Source organism: Botrytis sinoallii (genome assembly GCF_014898435.1).
Source record: "Botrytis sinoallii strain Bc 23 chromosome Unknown BSIN_007, whole genome shotgun sequence".
NCBI lineage: Eukaryota > Fungi > Ascomycota > Leotiomycetes > Helotiales > Sclerotiniaceae > Botrytis > Botrytis sinoallii.
The window spans coordinates 1,303,982-1,318,144 of record NW_024066034.1 but is presented as its reverse complement, the minus strand read 5'-3'; the positions used below and the strand labels follow the sequence as shown (position 1 = coordinate 1,318,144).

The 14,163-nt window shown below is 41.7% G+C and overlaps 5 protein-coding genes across 5 annotated transcripts; 3 read left to right on the top strand and 2 right to left on the bottom strand.

The window, feature by feature from the left end:
* Positions 1 to 2,710: 2,710 nt before the first annotated feature.
* Positions 2,711 to 3,648, top strand: EAF02_004819 (uncharacterized protein; the record flags this gene model as incomplete). The annotated part of the gene is made up of 2 exons (XM_038900867.1): positions 2,711 to 3,173; positions 3,359 to 3,648. The coding sequence occupies 2 exons, from the start codon at positions 2,711 to 2,713 to the stop codon at positions 3,646 to 3,648; spliced, it is 753 nt and encodes a 250-aa protein (XP_038759379.1).
* A 555-nt stretch (positions 3,649 to 4,203) lies between these two features.
* EAF02_004818 (uncharacterized protein) lies at positions 4,204 to 6,739 on the bottom strand (the record flags this gene model as incomplete). Its single annotated transcript, XM_038900866.1, has 3 exons — positions 4,204 to 5,576; positions 5,686 to 6,682; positions 6,737 to 6,739. The coding sequence occupies 3 exons, from the start codon at positions 6,737 to 6,739 to the stop codon at positions 4,204 to 4,206; spliced, it is 2,373 nt and encodes a 790-aa protein (XP_038759378.1).
* Positions 6,740 to 7,239: 500 nt separating this feature from the next.
* EAF02_004817 (uncharacterized protein) lies at positions 7,240 to 7,965 on the top strand (the record flags this gene model as incomplete). Its single annotated transcript, XM_038900865.1, has 1 exon — positions 7,240 to 7,965. One exon carries the CDS (start codon positions 7,240 to 7,242, stop codon positions 7,963 to 7,965), a length of 726 nt encoding a protein of 241 aa, XP_038759377.1.
* Positions 7,966 to 9,729: 1,764 nt separating this feature from the next.
* On the top strand, positions 9,730 to 11,787 carry EAF02_004816 (uncharacterized protein; the record flags this gene model as incomplete). The annotated part of the gene is made up of 8 exons (XM_038900864.1): positions 9,730 to 9,770; positions 9,822 to 9,930; positions 9,986 to 10,217; positions 10,268 to 10,332; positions 10,398 to 10,485; positions 10,614 to 11,328; positions 11,396 to 11,452; positions 11,508 to 11,787. 8 exons carry the CDS (start codon positions 9,730 to 9,732, stop codon positions 11,785 to 11,787), a joined length of 1,587 nt encoding a protein of 528 aa, XP_038759376.1.
* A 359-nt stretch (positions 11,788 to 12,146) lies between these two features.
* On the bottom strand, positions 12,147 to 14,130 carry EAF02_004815 (uncharacterized protein). The gene is made up of 2 exons (XM_038900863.1): positions 13,863 to 14,130; positions 12,147 to 13,806 (listed from the first exon to the last, which is right to left on the bottom strand). The coding sequence occupies exons 1-2, from the start codon at positions 14,056 to 14,058 to the stop codon at positions 12,200 to 12,202; spliced, it is 1,803 nt and encodes a 600-aa protein (XP_038759375.1). The 5' UTR covers positions 14,059 to 14,130; the 3' UTR covers positions 12,147 to 12,199.
* Positions 14,131 to 14,163: the final 33 nt, after the last annotated feature.

The following is a 14,163-nucleotide window of genomic DNA, read 5'->3' as shown; positions in this document are numbered from 1 at the left end:
AGGACAATTGAAATTTGACTCCATAGGAAACATCAAAGCAATCAAAATCTAGAACTTGAAGAGCACACCGTAGAAGAAGAAAAAAAGGGAAAAATAGGAACTTGGATCACCATGATCATCAAATTCATAAAATAAGATTAAAATCATCGGATTTCTACATTGGGCATTGGAAATACCCCGTTATATTTTCTCTCCGAAAGGGAGTCAATTCCCCCATTGCAACTCTGATAATGTGTCAAAAAGGGTATTCATTACTATGATCATTACCAAAAGTATATGCCAGTATGAATCTAAACACTGATTGATGATGAATAGATTAATAAATTCCCCTCTCTCCTAACGTTCAAAATTGATTGATAATGAACCCAGGAAGGTAGGGAAAGAGGGTCAACGCCGATTCAACGGTCATAAAACCCTCCGAAATTGGATTCAATCACGCACATCGGCTTCGACTCGAAGCGGAACGTTTTTTAATTGAGTAATATATCTCATCCATGCTTCAAGTATAATTGCTTGCATGAGACTTTGGAGATAAAGAGTCATATCAATCATTAAATATGATGATTGCGACATGTTTTATAAATCATTTCAACAAGGCTGAATGCCGAAATATGTATTCGTCGGGATAGGGAGACAAAACTCCGTATAGCAGGTTATGGGGTCAAAAGATGAGTTGTGGGGTGTGAGTTTGACTGCTCACAAGTCACGATTTTTCTTTTTTCAATGTTGAAATGTAAGAGTTCTGGAACCTACTTACCGCACCCCTGTGACAAATGTGACAAAATCCCTGTAAAATTCATGTTTTTTTATATAAACTAAAATATTATATAATTAATTCAAGTATTGATATTAAATTACAAAAACTTTTGAGTAAATAATATGAATCATTCTTTATATATAAAATTTTCTAATTTATTTTTAAGTATTTTTATTGAAAAGTTATATAAGCTTTTAATTGAAAAAGTTTAGAATTTTTAACTTATAATGCTTTTCCTATACAAAATAAGCAAATTTTTCGAATTTTTTCGAATTTTCAATTTTAACTTTTTAAAAATACTATTACAAAAATATTTAAAAATAAATGATATATTTTTTTTATAGATAATTTAAGTAATTCTAAATCTTTCTATAATACTATATGTTGGTTCGAGAAGGATACGGAAGACGTAGCACCCACGTATTCGTAGGTCCTAAATGTCTGTATTGTATTCTATCTAAAGAGCTAGCTAAGTGGGAAAATAGTAGGCCTTAAATAGGCACTACTGAAAGAGCTAGTCTCTTTCGCATTCGCCTAATACCATTGATACAGTAGCCATTGTATTGAAGTCATTCCTTTGAAGTGAATACCCTTGTTCACACACTATATTCAATTTCATCTTATATAATCATAAATAAATCAGGATATAAAAGGTCGAATAATCGTATATTTTAGCCAGAAAAGCGTTATATGTGCGGTGAGTAGGTTCTAGAACTCTTACTTGATGAACACCGAAAGGAATTCGGGTTTGGATGTTGGATTTGTTATGGGCCTGGTAAGTCGGGTATCCTACTTTCTGGCCACCCCTGTTTTGGGCCACCCTTTTACACCAAAAATCACTTTTTTAGCCTATTAAAATCTTTATCAATATAATATAATTTGATAAAAATTTATATACATATAATTTAATCGATTTAAGCTTATTCTGAAATTTTAGATTTTTAGGATATTTCTATATTAAGATCTAAAGCTTTAAAATATCGATTTTTTAATTTATATAAAAATCATATACAAATTTAGAAATTTTATAAAATCTTAAATAACTTTTAACAACAATTATTAAAAGGAAACTATATATATTTTTGAAAATTTTGAACTTAAATCTATATAGAAATTTGAAAAAAGATTCAAAAAAATTAACAAATATAGAAATTATCACGCTAAAAGTGATATCACCAACAGCATTAAGCTAATTGGGTTTATATAGGCATGTTCTCTCGTGACAGAAATATAATATATAATATATTTAAAATAATATAAATAATTTCTAGCATTTTGAGAATATTCTTTTAAATATTGATTTAAAAGAAATTTTCTATTTTTTCTGAATCTATTAAATTAAATATATTATAAGTTTATGATAAAATTTTATAATTTATTTTTAACAATTTTTATTAAAAAATTATTAAAGATTTTATAAAAGTTTCAAATTCATATAAGATTCTTATACAAATTTGAAAATCAATATTTTGAAGCTTTAAATCTCAATACAGAAAAATCCTAAAAATCTGAAAATTTCAGAATAAGCTTAAATCGATTTAAATTATATATATCTAAATTTTTAATAAATTCTATCTATAAATAAAAAAGTTAAAAATTCCATTTTTGGTATAAAAAGTGGCTTAAAAGGGGGGGTGGCCAGAAAGTGGGGTATCCGACTTATATCTCTATCATCTCAGCGGATGAGTCATTATCAGACTAATTATTGGTAGGCTACTTGCCCTGAAAGTGGGAGGAGCCATGGAGGTATAAGTATATTCTCAAAATAATCATTAATCGTGTATTTTCTATAACATACAACGCGTCACATTCACAACGTTAATAATATCTGTATACTCAACACCAAATATTCAAAACGAGATTTTATACTCAAACCCATCCATTCTCCCAAAACTTCCCATCCCACAAACCCCCCTCCTCTTCACCACATTCCAACCCCCCCACCTCCTCATCATGACCCCCATTCCCATCCCCTCCTCCCCCAACCCCTCCTTCTCCATTCACCCCTGCACCCCCGCCGACCTCCCCTCCATGCTCACCACCTACGACCTCGCTTTCGCAAACGACCCCTTCCGCCTAGCCCGCTGGCCCTCATCCCAAGTCCCCCCCTCCGTATTCACCCCCTGGCTCGCCAAAGCCTTCACCAAGTATCTCCATACACCTCACACACACACCTGGAAACTTGTGGAAAATTCCACAGGGAATATGGCAGGCTGGATGCATTGGGTCGAACCGCGTGTGGTGAGTCGGGAAGAGAAAGAACGGGAGAAAATAGAAGAGGAGAAGGAAGAGAGGGGGAGAATGGAGAGAGGAGAGGGAAAGTTCCCGGAAGGTTCGGTGCTGGATGTTTGTGAGGCGAAGGTACGGGGCTGGGATAGGCTGAGAGAGAAGTGGTATAAGAGAGAGGAGATGTTTTGTACGTCACTTTTTTCTCGCTTTCATTTTTCTCAACTCTTTGTTTCTTTCATTACTCTCTATATTTCCTAAGCGAGTGCTTCCATCCTTTTCATAGTACCTTTACAGTCCGTTCCATTCGCACAGCATGAATAGAAATCTCGTTTCAATTCCACTTCACACCAACACCCATCTAACGACCCCCAGTAATCCACTTCCTCTCCATCTCTCCCAGCTACCAAAAACTCGGCCTTGGCACCCTCCTCCTCACCACTGTCACGAATCTCGCAGATGCTCAGGAGAAAATTACTTACTTGGAAGCGACGGCCGCAGGGTATCCGGTGTATGTGCGCGCGGGGTTTAGGGAGGTGGATTGTATGGAGGTGGATTTGGGGGAGCTTGGGGTGGGCAGGAATTGGGCGATGATTAGAGGTGGGGGGAAAGGAGTAGAGGAGGGGAGGAAGAGATGTTGTGGGATGGGGAAATGGGATAGGTAGATAGTTACTAGGTAGATAGATGAACAGAATTATCGCTTTGCACTTGATGTATTGCAATAGAGATACATGTACAAATTCTTAAGACTCATCACACGTTTTGTTTTATCGCCCATACATGGGTAGGTATCCGAAGGTAATTCATTATCTGACCACTATATAAATGGTCAATGATGCAAAATGAATAAACCAATATCATCCATTGCACAAGGTACCATCTAATCCTAGACTCCAACCCACAAGATCGCATATCCTAGCGCGATATCACAAAACAATGCAATGTTTACTCCACCCTGTACTGTAAGTTCTTCATCCGATCCACGAATCTTCAAGCGTTACCCAAAAACTTCCCTTTGAGCTCAATCGTGACATACTAGCTTGGGTTCCTGACACATATTCGATATCCTGTATGAGTATGCCCAGATTTGGAAGCTGAACCTAAACCTGAACCAAACATGAAGATGGATGTTTCCTCTCCAAAATCAAAAATGCATCACCGCCTGCTCACAAGCACCAAGCTCCCCTCGTCCTCATACAAAAGTCCCCTGCCCTCTACCTTCATACCAGGCCCCTAATGCAAAATTCTCTCCACGGCTCCCTCCACGGCACCCCCAACGCCTCAAAAATCGCTCTCTCATCTCTCCCCTCTACCAACGTCCCATCCGTGACTTTCTTCCTACTCTCCCACTTTCCTCCCTTCATCCCGCCTCTCATGAAATCTCTATACAAGCCCCGCTGATTTAATCTCATCCCTTTTTTCCCAGCGAGTAAACGCATACTTCGGTTGAAAATATCGTCACCGGTGAAATAGATGAGTGCTGCGCCGATTTCGGACGCAGGAACGATGAGGAAATCGATGCGGCGCCAGGGGTTGGGAGAGGTGGGTTGAGAAGAGGAAGAGGGAGATAGGAGAACACAACATCCGTGCCATTTTGAGCCTTCGTTATTATGCGGTACGGCGAGCGCCGCAGTTAAAAAGTGGGAATCTGTGAGAGACTTCACGAGAGAAGAGAGGAAGGGTGTTAGTTGTGTTGTTTTGGTAGTGTGGGGTTTGGAAATGATGATATCGATATCGCCGGATGATTTTGCGCCGCGACGATAGGAACCGCCGATTGTGATTTCGATTTCGGGATCGAGGGTTTTAGATGTTTCGATGATGAAGTTACCCAGTTCTTCGATTTCGTGGCGGGGAATCCGGAGCTGTAGATCATCGTAGTGTTCGATGCCGATTTGTTGACTGGGTGTGAGTTTGATGTTGTTTTTGAGATCGGCAAATGAGCGATGGCCTTGAGAAATCCATTTTGATGCGAGCTTGTAGTTTACTCCATAGATACCCATGAAGAGTTTGAGGATTTTATCGTCTGGTTCTGCTTCTGCGTGGTCGAGACGCCGGAGATGACCGGTGAGGACTATTTCTTCGATTTTTTTGGCGATGCGTTGGCCGATTTTGGGGATTACGATGGCCTCGGAGAAGGTACGGATGAGGGTGGGTTGGTTTTTGAGTTGGCCGCATGCTTGCATGTAGGAACGGGTACGCCATTGATCGCCGATTCTTTCATAGTAGTCTTTCATTCGTGACAAGATTTGGATTGTGTGATCGTTGGGATTGGGTTCGTCGGAGGCGGTTCCCCCAGTCATACATTGGAAGTTACTTAGACTTCCTTTGCCTGCAGGGGCTGTTCGACGGGTTTTGGTGGGAGCTTTCAGAGGGGAACGACGACCATCTTCTGAATCTGATTCGTCTATGGTATCATCAAATTCACTGAAATTTGATGTTAGGTCGTCGTCAGAATTGTCATGATCGAGTACACCTTCGGTTGCCATGGCTAATTCGATTGCTTCATTTAGTATACCAAAGTCTGCGTATTGTGGGTTGGGAGAAGATACTTGATTAAGGTGCTGTGAGCTCTCTTCTGTCAAACGATCTGGATCTGTTTCCGGCAACTGTGATCTAGAAATTGAGGTTGACGGGAAAGGAACCGGTTTGACGGTTGGTATTGAACGTTTACCACGTTCAGGTGTTTCTTCAGAGGCACATACTCCCACTTATAGGTTTCCTGTTACGAGGTTCCAATTGGAGAGATTCATGTGACTGCTGTGACGTTGATGATATCGGCACCTGCTTCTTTTCGATGACTGCATCTGAATTTTTGACCTGATATTTCTTCCCAGTTGGTTCATAGAGAAATTTCTGTTCAATGCAATCTAATAACCATTCCTCATTTACCATACTGGCTCTATCCGGAAGAACTCCAAGGTAGGTCACAACATCCTTGCGCGTCAAGGAGTTATCAATGATAAGATGCGAGATGGGCTCGTTTATATCTCTAACCCATGTTGCGCCGCGCTCTCTTGCTTTAATGATGCGAAAACGCCTGACTGGAGATTTATCATCGTTAGGAAGGAAGAAAAAATTAAGACCTTGGAAGACCCGATCCTTTGGGGGAACAAACTTTAGAGGTTTCTCTTTCTTCTTGGTGGGTTTTTTGTTGGCCCCGTTTTCCTGGGCATCTCCTTTTCTCTTTTTGCTAAGCATTGATGCGATTCCTGTACTATTGGTAAGAACCAAGGTAGCTGATGTTGGATTTGATATGCTGCGTTGATCTTTAGTTGGTCTTTTTACTGAGCCATCTGCACTTCTTAAAGACGACGAAGTTTCCTTTTCAAAAGAACTACCTGTAGAAACCGTAGCACGCGATTCGCTTCGAAGGCCAGACCTTCTACGAGGTGACTCAAAAAGCTTCTCCGTCGTACCATCAGCCGTATCCTTAACCGTACTTACACTCCCCTTTGGCTCCGAATGACTTCGTTGTAATGTTGGAACATTTTTTAAGAGCGGTTTATGTAGCTTTCGAGGTGGTAGTAGATTTGGATCCTTCGGTAAGGGAGGTAGCAAACTCCGCTTCCTTTGTGATGGAGGATCCAAAATGGGAGTATTGCATTTTTTCAAAAATTCTCGCGATTCATTGAGCTCTCCTTCATCTGAATCCGAATTACTCAAAGCATAGAGCTGTGTGAAATAGCTAGCTTTGTCTGCCTGTTTCTGATGTCAGATGAGAACATTTGGAATCCTCCGTGGCGTTTTACTTACCATGGTGAGTAGCAAATAGAAAAGCAAAACAAGTAGCAATATATAGGTATCCAAAGACTCTCAAGATGAAAACATGAGAGTACGAGGGGCTTTATGCTTGTAGGTTTTGCAAAAATCGATGACAAAACAATGATGCGTGATGTCTGAGTGTGATTCCCTTGTTTTGATATTGCACCTGGTGATCCCGCCAAGGAAAATGACGCTAGTACTAGGTTACCGAGATACCGTCCCTTTCCCTTCAGCAAAACAACATCAAATTCTACTCCCTACGACTCCAGCCAACCTCAAATATCCAAGAGTGCGAATTATCATTGACATCTAAATATGTGTGGAATGTTTGAACTCTGACAATACATCAATCCGGCTCCCAATCCGGCTCCCAGTCTGGTATCAACACCTCTAAGATCTCGTGCCGCCCCGTACGCCCCTTTCCTTCAGGATTGCTGACTTTCGAAAGCTCCTATCGATACCTATATTATACTCTCAGCGACATTCATCCGATCATGAATCCTGAAAATACATTTCCCCACTTTCTTGACCTCCCTTTGGAGCTGAGAGTACAGATATGGGAGCTTGCTGCTTTTCACAAACGTATTCTAGAATTGAATTACGACATTGTTGATAAGAAGTTTGTCAATTATGGTCCACCTCCGGCCATACTTCATACGAATAGAGAATCTCGTAAAATTGCTCTCCAATCTTACAATATGTCATTCGGTACAGATACACAGCCAGCGGATATCTACTTTAATCCCGTTTGCGATACTATATATTTCAGTTCGAGACAATATGTGGACGAAGTGATGGCTATCGCAAAGCACTTTTCTATCCAATCACCATTTCTACCCTACCATCATCAGATTCAATCAATTGCTCTGGCTAAACAATTCTGGGGTGCAGCTGGTTACAGCCTTCCATTTCATCTATCTCGCGCTCTGGGAAGCATTACTCGTTTCCGTTCGACTTTTCCGCACATGAGAAAAGTCATTTTAGTGAGAGGAATACCAAGCGAAGAAGAAGTTGATTCGTGGGATCGCTATTCAGGCATAACTCTATTGGAGTCAAACATAGACGAATTCAAAGATGATATTTTGAACCTTGTTATGTATGCATTTGCAGAGGATGCGAAGACGCGGCCGGACGAAATAATCGAGGTGAAGGTGATGGAACACCCTCAAAAACGATGCGATTCTCATTTCCAAGATCAAGATCATTTGGTTCTTTGGTAGGACATTAATATCTTCGCATGCTAAAGCACCAATAGCAATCATGCGAATACCATGCAATACAGCACTTATCTGTTTGGTTGATGGCATATCATCTCATCCACCAACTCGAGCTATGCAATAGTTTCGGTGCATGAATATGAAGTGTACACCAGAGCAGTTATCACCCTGTTGCACAGCTCACATGTCAAATAATTTCTCTGTTATATATTTGGTGTTTGGCGTTCGGACGAAACACAGAAATACCCCCTTGTTTTTGTGTTGAGAGTACATAAATCAAAAGTAACCTGCAGCTTGCAGAATTTGGCCGATTTCCACGCATGTAAATACTCACTTTGGATGCTCATATGGCTTTATCCTTTATTAAATATTCTCAAGGTGGTGATGAGATCTCCACCCCCTCAAAGACTGGTAAGATGGGTAAGGATTTGTGTAGATGTATTGAGACGACCAGAAATTCAATCGAATCCTTTGAAATTGGGTGTAACACATAACACATGACACACGACACATGACACATAACAAACAACAAATAAGCAGCATCTCAACGCTTTGTTAATTCATTTATTTACACATTACAATGGGAAAACTTGGGTAGCAATTTAAAGCAGGCGTAACGCTTAATTAATCGTGTCTAGGTACTGTACCTAGGTATGTTTGTCACTCCAATACACTAACCCCGCATTACGATCGATCATCCGGAGTCAAGTCTCCACTATGTATGGATTATTGCAGGGAATGAAGATGTATCAATGGCTCTAGTCCAAAATATACTTCGTACATACATTGCCACTCGCAAGTATGGTGTGGTGGTATTGGTGGATGTTTCGCCATTTCATATTGTCAAGTCAGATACTTACTCGAATACACATACATATGCATACATTAGGAGTTTCCATGATGAGTATCTACTCCGATAACATATTACGTGTAACATGGAAGTTTTACTTGAAGAAGAGCCTGTGCCAACGGTCAGTTTCTGTTGGTATTTGAAAAGGACATGAGTATGCATTAGTGCGCTCGGTCGAAAGCAATTTAAAAAAGATACTGGGGTAATATACTGGGGTAAAAGACTTCGGTTCCAGATCCCATGTATCCCGTGGACTGAGAAAATGCCTCCTTGGTGGAGTTGCAGGTTTGAAATCTCGGTAGGGTATTTTCGAACCAGAGGCTTGGGATTATTCTTGTCTCTTAGGTGGAAATGCAAATAAAAGCCACCACTTGTTTTGTCGATTTGCTTTGATTCGCGGATTTTCTAAATGCGGGATTGTCCGCTTGTATTGATCCACCACAGAAGCTTTTTCTGGAGTATGGGGGGGATTGCAATTGTATTCCGCTAAAGTTGGAAAGCTCCAAGTTCATTGGGTCGAGATTATGCCCTAGCTTGGGGCTATTCTTTCCCCGTTCGTTCGTTTGCCATTTCGAGTTTCGTTGGCGTAAGCTTCATGGTTATAAGCTTCAAGGGGGAACTAAAATCGCTGAGAATGGGCTCGAATGGGATGCGGGAAACGGCCTTGTAGGTTATCATCCTTGTCGCATCGAGACCATGTGCAGGAATATACATACGACCGTAAACTGCTCAACATGCGAATGAAGTGTGGGTGGAGCCTTGTAAGAAGTTCTAGCGGTCGATCTTGTCTCCTTCATTTTTAATTGACACTCTTTCCACTTCTTCATCGTAGCATTCCTCTTGTATCAATATCAATATCGATATTGAGATCTACCTTTCAATTTATAACTCATAAGGCTGAGTCCTAGTTGACCAAAATGGGGATCTTCAACACGGATAAGACGAGAGTGTACAACTGGTAAGGTTTACAGTACTTTGTTGACAGTAAGAGTGATCTAACGATACACAGGTATATCTCGCTCGTCGCAGCATCATGTATGGTGCTATATGGATATGATGCCTCTGTATACAATTCCGTACAAGGCTCAAAGAACTGGGTAGCTTACTTCAACGACCCGGTATGTTTCCCTATCAAAGAGTCAGCATTTGATCCAGTCTAACAAACAATCAAAGGATACCGAAAAGATTGGTGCTGTCAATACTGCCTATACAGTCGGTGCTATTATCGCTGGATTCTTTCTCGGTGGTCCAGTAGCAGATTGGCTTGGTAGAAAATGGGGTATGGCAATTGGTTGCTTCGTGACTATTGTCGCTACTTTCATCCAAACATTTTCTCCTCGAGGCCAACTTGGATGTTTTATCGCTGGTCGTGTGATCATTGGTCTTGGTCAAGGTGTTGCATTGAGTATGTTTGTTGAACCCTTCTGTTCAAGCTTCTGCTAATTAGATAAACAGCGGCGGGACCTGTGTATATTGGTGAACTTGCACCACCTGAGATTAGAGGAAAGATCATGGCCTTTGTGAGTTTCACAGCGCCAAAAGTTGGCGAAACTCAGAATTGCATGCTAATATAGACTTATTACAGTGGCAATTATTCTATTCAGTCGGTTCATTCATTGCCTATTGGATTAACTTCGCCTGTCAAAAACATGTTAAGACGCTTGGAGAATGGGGTAAGACTCTCATTATTTACTTTCACGTTTCTTACTTTTCAGACGTGTTTAACCATCTCTTGTCTATCCTTTCACTTCAAGACAAAATCAGCTCATCTCCACCGCAAACTAACACTCCCACCCCACAGACTGGAAAATGGTCGTCATCTTCCAAATGCTCGTCCCCATCATAATCCTCACCCTCCTCCCCTTCATTCCCGAAAGTCCCCGTTGGTACATCCAGCACGGCGGACGTGTCGAAGATGCCCGCGCCGCCCTCCGTCGCGTGCGTGCCACAGAACAAGACGTCGAAGACGAAATCCTCGTTATCCGCGAAGCTCTCGAGTTCGAAAAAGAAGCCATTTCCTCCTCCTATTCTGCACTCTGGAAAGATCGCTCGGTCCGAAAACGTTTGATCCTAGCTTTCATCTTGAACATTGGTCAACAACTTACCGGGCAAGGAACACTGAATACATACAGTACTGCGATTTATAAAAAGGTTTTCCCTGATGCTAGCACGATTGCGTTGATTAATGCGTTGAATGCTACTTTTGGTATTCTCTTCACCCTGAATGCTGTGTGGACTGTTGATCGCTTTGGACGTAAATTCCTTCTTATTGTGGGTGCGATCGGTATGTCGCTTTGTATGTTGATCGTCTCGCTCGTGGGCACCCTAACTCCAAATACTGGCGCCCATGGAGATTCAAAGTCGCATTCTGTTGCCATCTCGATTGTGTTCCTATTGTTCCTCTTTATCCTGTTCTACAAACCCAGTTGGGGTGCTACGGTGTGGATCTGGACCGCGGAGGTTTTCAGTATGAATGTTAGAGCCCAGGCGGTGGGTATGTCGAGTCAGATGCAGAAGTAAGTTATGAGTTCTCTTATTATGTCTACTCTTGAGATGATCATATAGAATACTAACATTACACAGTGTGGCAAACTCCATTTTCCAACAATTTTTCCCAACCTTCTTGAAAAACCAAGGCTTGTGCGTACCCTCCCCTCCCTCTCCTTTCCCCAAATCACTAACCCCTCCCCCACAGTAAAACTTTCTACTTCTTCTTCAGCATCAACATCTTCCTCGCGCTGTACGTCTGGTTCCTGGTCCCCGAAACGAAAAAAGTATCGCTTGAAGAAATCGACGTGTTATTCGGTGGTTCCAACCACGTGGAGAAAGGTGGTAACATGCTGCACGTACACGATGCGCATCATGCCTCGCTAGGCGATAATGTGGCGACAGGAGGTGCGGTGGAGATGGAAGGTGTGAGTAAGGGGGGAGAGGTGGGAGAGATAAAAGAAGAGGAGATCAGAGGGGCGAGATAGGGTGGGTGGGTTAGAGAGACGGTATGGGGTTGTATGTAGGTTGAAAGTTGTAGGATGTGTGAATATAGGAGAGGGATGAAAAGTTAGGACCTCGGATCTGAGATTTTGATGATTAATGATGAGGTTTAGTTTTGGAAGATTAGCAATGTTTTGTTTGGGTCGGTTTGGTATGGTATGGGATAGGATGGAATGGGATGCTCAATGGCTGGCTATCGTTCGGACCAAGAAGAAACTGTTTACTTTCTTTTTCTATACCCATGTCGTCTCGCAATAATTATGGGTGCAAATAGGGTTAATTTATGATAAATATCATTACTCAATTCAAGTCTCCTTTTTACAATCTAAATACATTATCTCCCATCAATATGAATAACCCTTTTTAGAATCTTTGAAGATCCAACTGTGAAGCTATTTACTCCTTTGGTTCAGGTTTGACGACGATCGTCGGTAAATCCTTGATATCTACATGCTCTTGCGTTCCTAGATCTACCACCCGTACAGCTTCTACTCCCACAATCCCTTCCTTTAACGCCATGAATTTGAGTTCAACTTCGTAACATGCTGATGGTGCAAGTGGCCCTACACGAGTATCCGTACTTAGACAAACTATTTCGCTGCATTCCATTGCTGAATTTCGCTGAATGGCATATATTATATTTTCATCGAGGACAGCATCAGCAACTTTTGGATCCCGACGTGCGCTACCATGACCAGCCGAAGGAAGGCGTGTTATACGAGCTTCAGTTCGACGTCTTTTTGGTAATACAAGAAGAGCAAGCTTCCGAGGTCTATCAGATCGATTCACTATGAAGATTGACCAGATGAAAGGGTGACCTGGGTAGATAGGAGATGTAGATGGAGAGGAAAATGTCATGGTAACGCCAAAATCAGGGACAGAATTTTGATGACGATGATGTGGGCGTGTTGGAGTGGTCGCTTCGATTGTTGGAAGAGCATCGGGATGGTTAATTGCTAGAGAGGAAATTGTTGGAATGCTGTCAAACGTTGCGCCGATAGACAGTGCAGAGGGTCTGTGAGGACGTTGAATAGGTTTCGTAGGTTGACCGAAGCCATTATTAATAGGAGGTGTAAAGTCCAGGGATGTAGACCATTGCATCACAATCTGTGGCTTACAGACAGTAGTGACATTGGCATTGGCGGTGATAGATATGTCGATGGCTCGAATTTGAGATTTGTTAGTAACATCAATGTCATCAGGTAATATCCGATAAAGGAAGCTAATATCGTCTTGAGGTCGACAAGTGATTGGAAGCGCTAGCCCAGGGATTTGATTTAAATCTTGTACCTGTCCGCCATAAACCTTCAATTGTATATCTGTGAGTATAATGTCACAATTCACAAAAGAGGTAATATCAATATCTAGCGAAGCTATTACTGAAGTATTGTTGGGTGTACTACTTGGCCTGGAATATCGCACACGGGCATTTATAGCTGGGTATACTTTAATTGATTGCCGTGAGATGTTCTTGAAAGGCCGAGCTAAGTCGCGAGCGACTTGCGCTGCTGGTGCAACTCTTGCGACTCGCAATGCAGATAGTCGTGGCCTGATACCATTTAGATATGCATCACCACTGAAAGCTTCAAGAAGATTCAAGCCCGATGGGATCTGACTTGGAAGATATTCCTGTCGCAATGCATCCGTGTCGACCTGTTCCGCTGCTTTGAGATTCGCCATGGCCGCGAACACCATGGAGGGATTCTGCAAGCGTAGTCGCGGTCTTGCAAGAAATGCAGATAGTTTCCATATCAAAAGTATATGACCGTCATTATTGGCGCCATCAGCCTCGTCTGAGCCTTGCACAACTATCAATGGCTCATCGTTTTCTTGCACAGAGCCCTTGTAAACCAGTTCACGCCCCGCCGAGCTATCTTGATGCTCGCCATTCGCATTGATAACCTGGGCTTCCACGTTGATTATAAGTCTGTTAAGATAGGATCGGAGAGATCGTTCGTCAAAGTAGGGAGTTTGTAGGACGACATAAATATTGACCGTTTCATCTAACATCTACGAATGAGTAAGATAGAGAGCTTTTCCAGTAACTCGGGGGACTAACCAAAAAAAAGAGCTTGCCTTTGAGGAATGGCAGCTAATGGAGAACCATTGCCTTCATCGAGCTTTTCCACACTCCCGTTTAAAGCCTCCTCTATATTCAAATCGCTGGCCAGTGGAATGATTGTGTCCAAGATTGAGCTCTCAGTGAACTCCAAGCTGCTCCTAGGAATTGGCTCTTCTTGCGATTCTTCCATCATTGTGATAAGCCTTTAAAACAAAAATAAATACAATAGACTGTTACTTGTTATATATTTGTAAATCGCATAATGTGTTAAGAAAATGAGTATGTGTTATGACGTTGG

Bases quoted from the DNA above. Each gene is read 5' to 3' on its own strand.
- EAF02_004815 (XM_038900863.1), bottom strand. From the start codon at position 14,058: ATGATGGAAGAATCGCAAGAAGAGCCAATTCCTAGGAGCAGCTTGGAG. The intron at 13,807-13,862 runs GTTAGTCCCCCG...CGTAGATGTTAG, and splicing joins AAGGCAAGCTCTTTTTTTTG to ATGAAACGGTCAATATTTAT.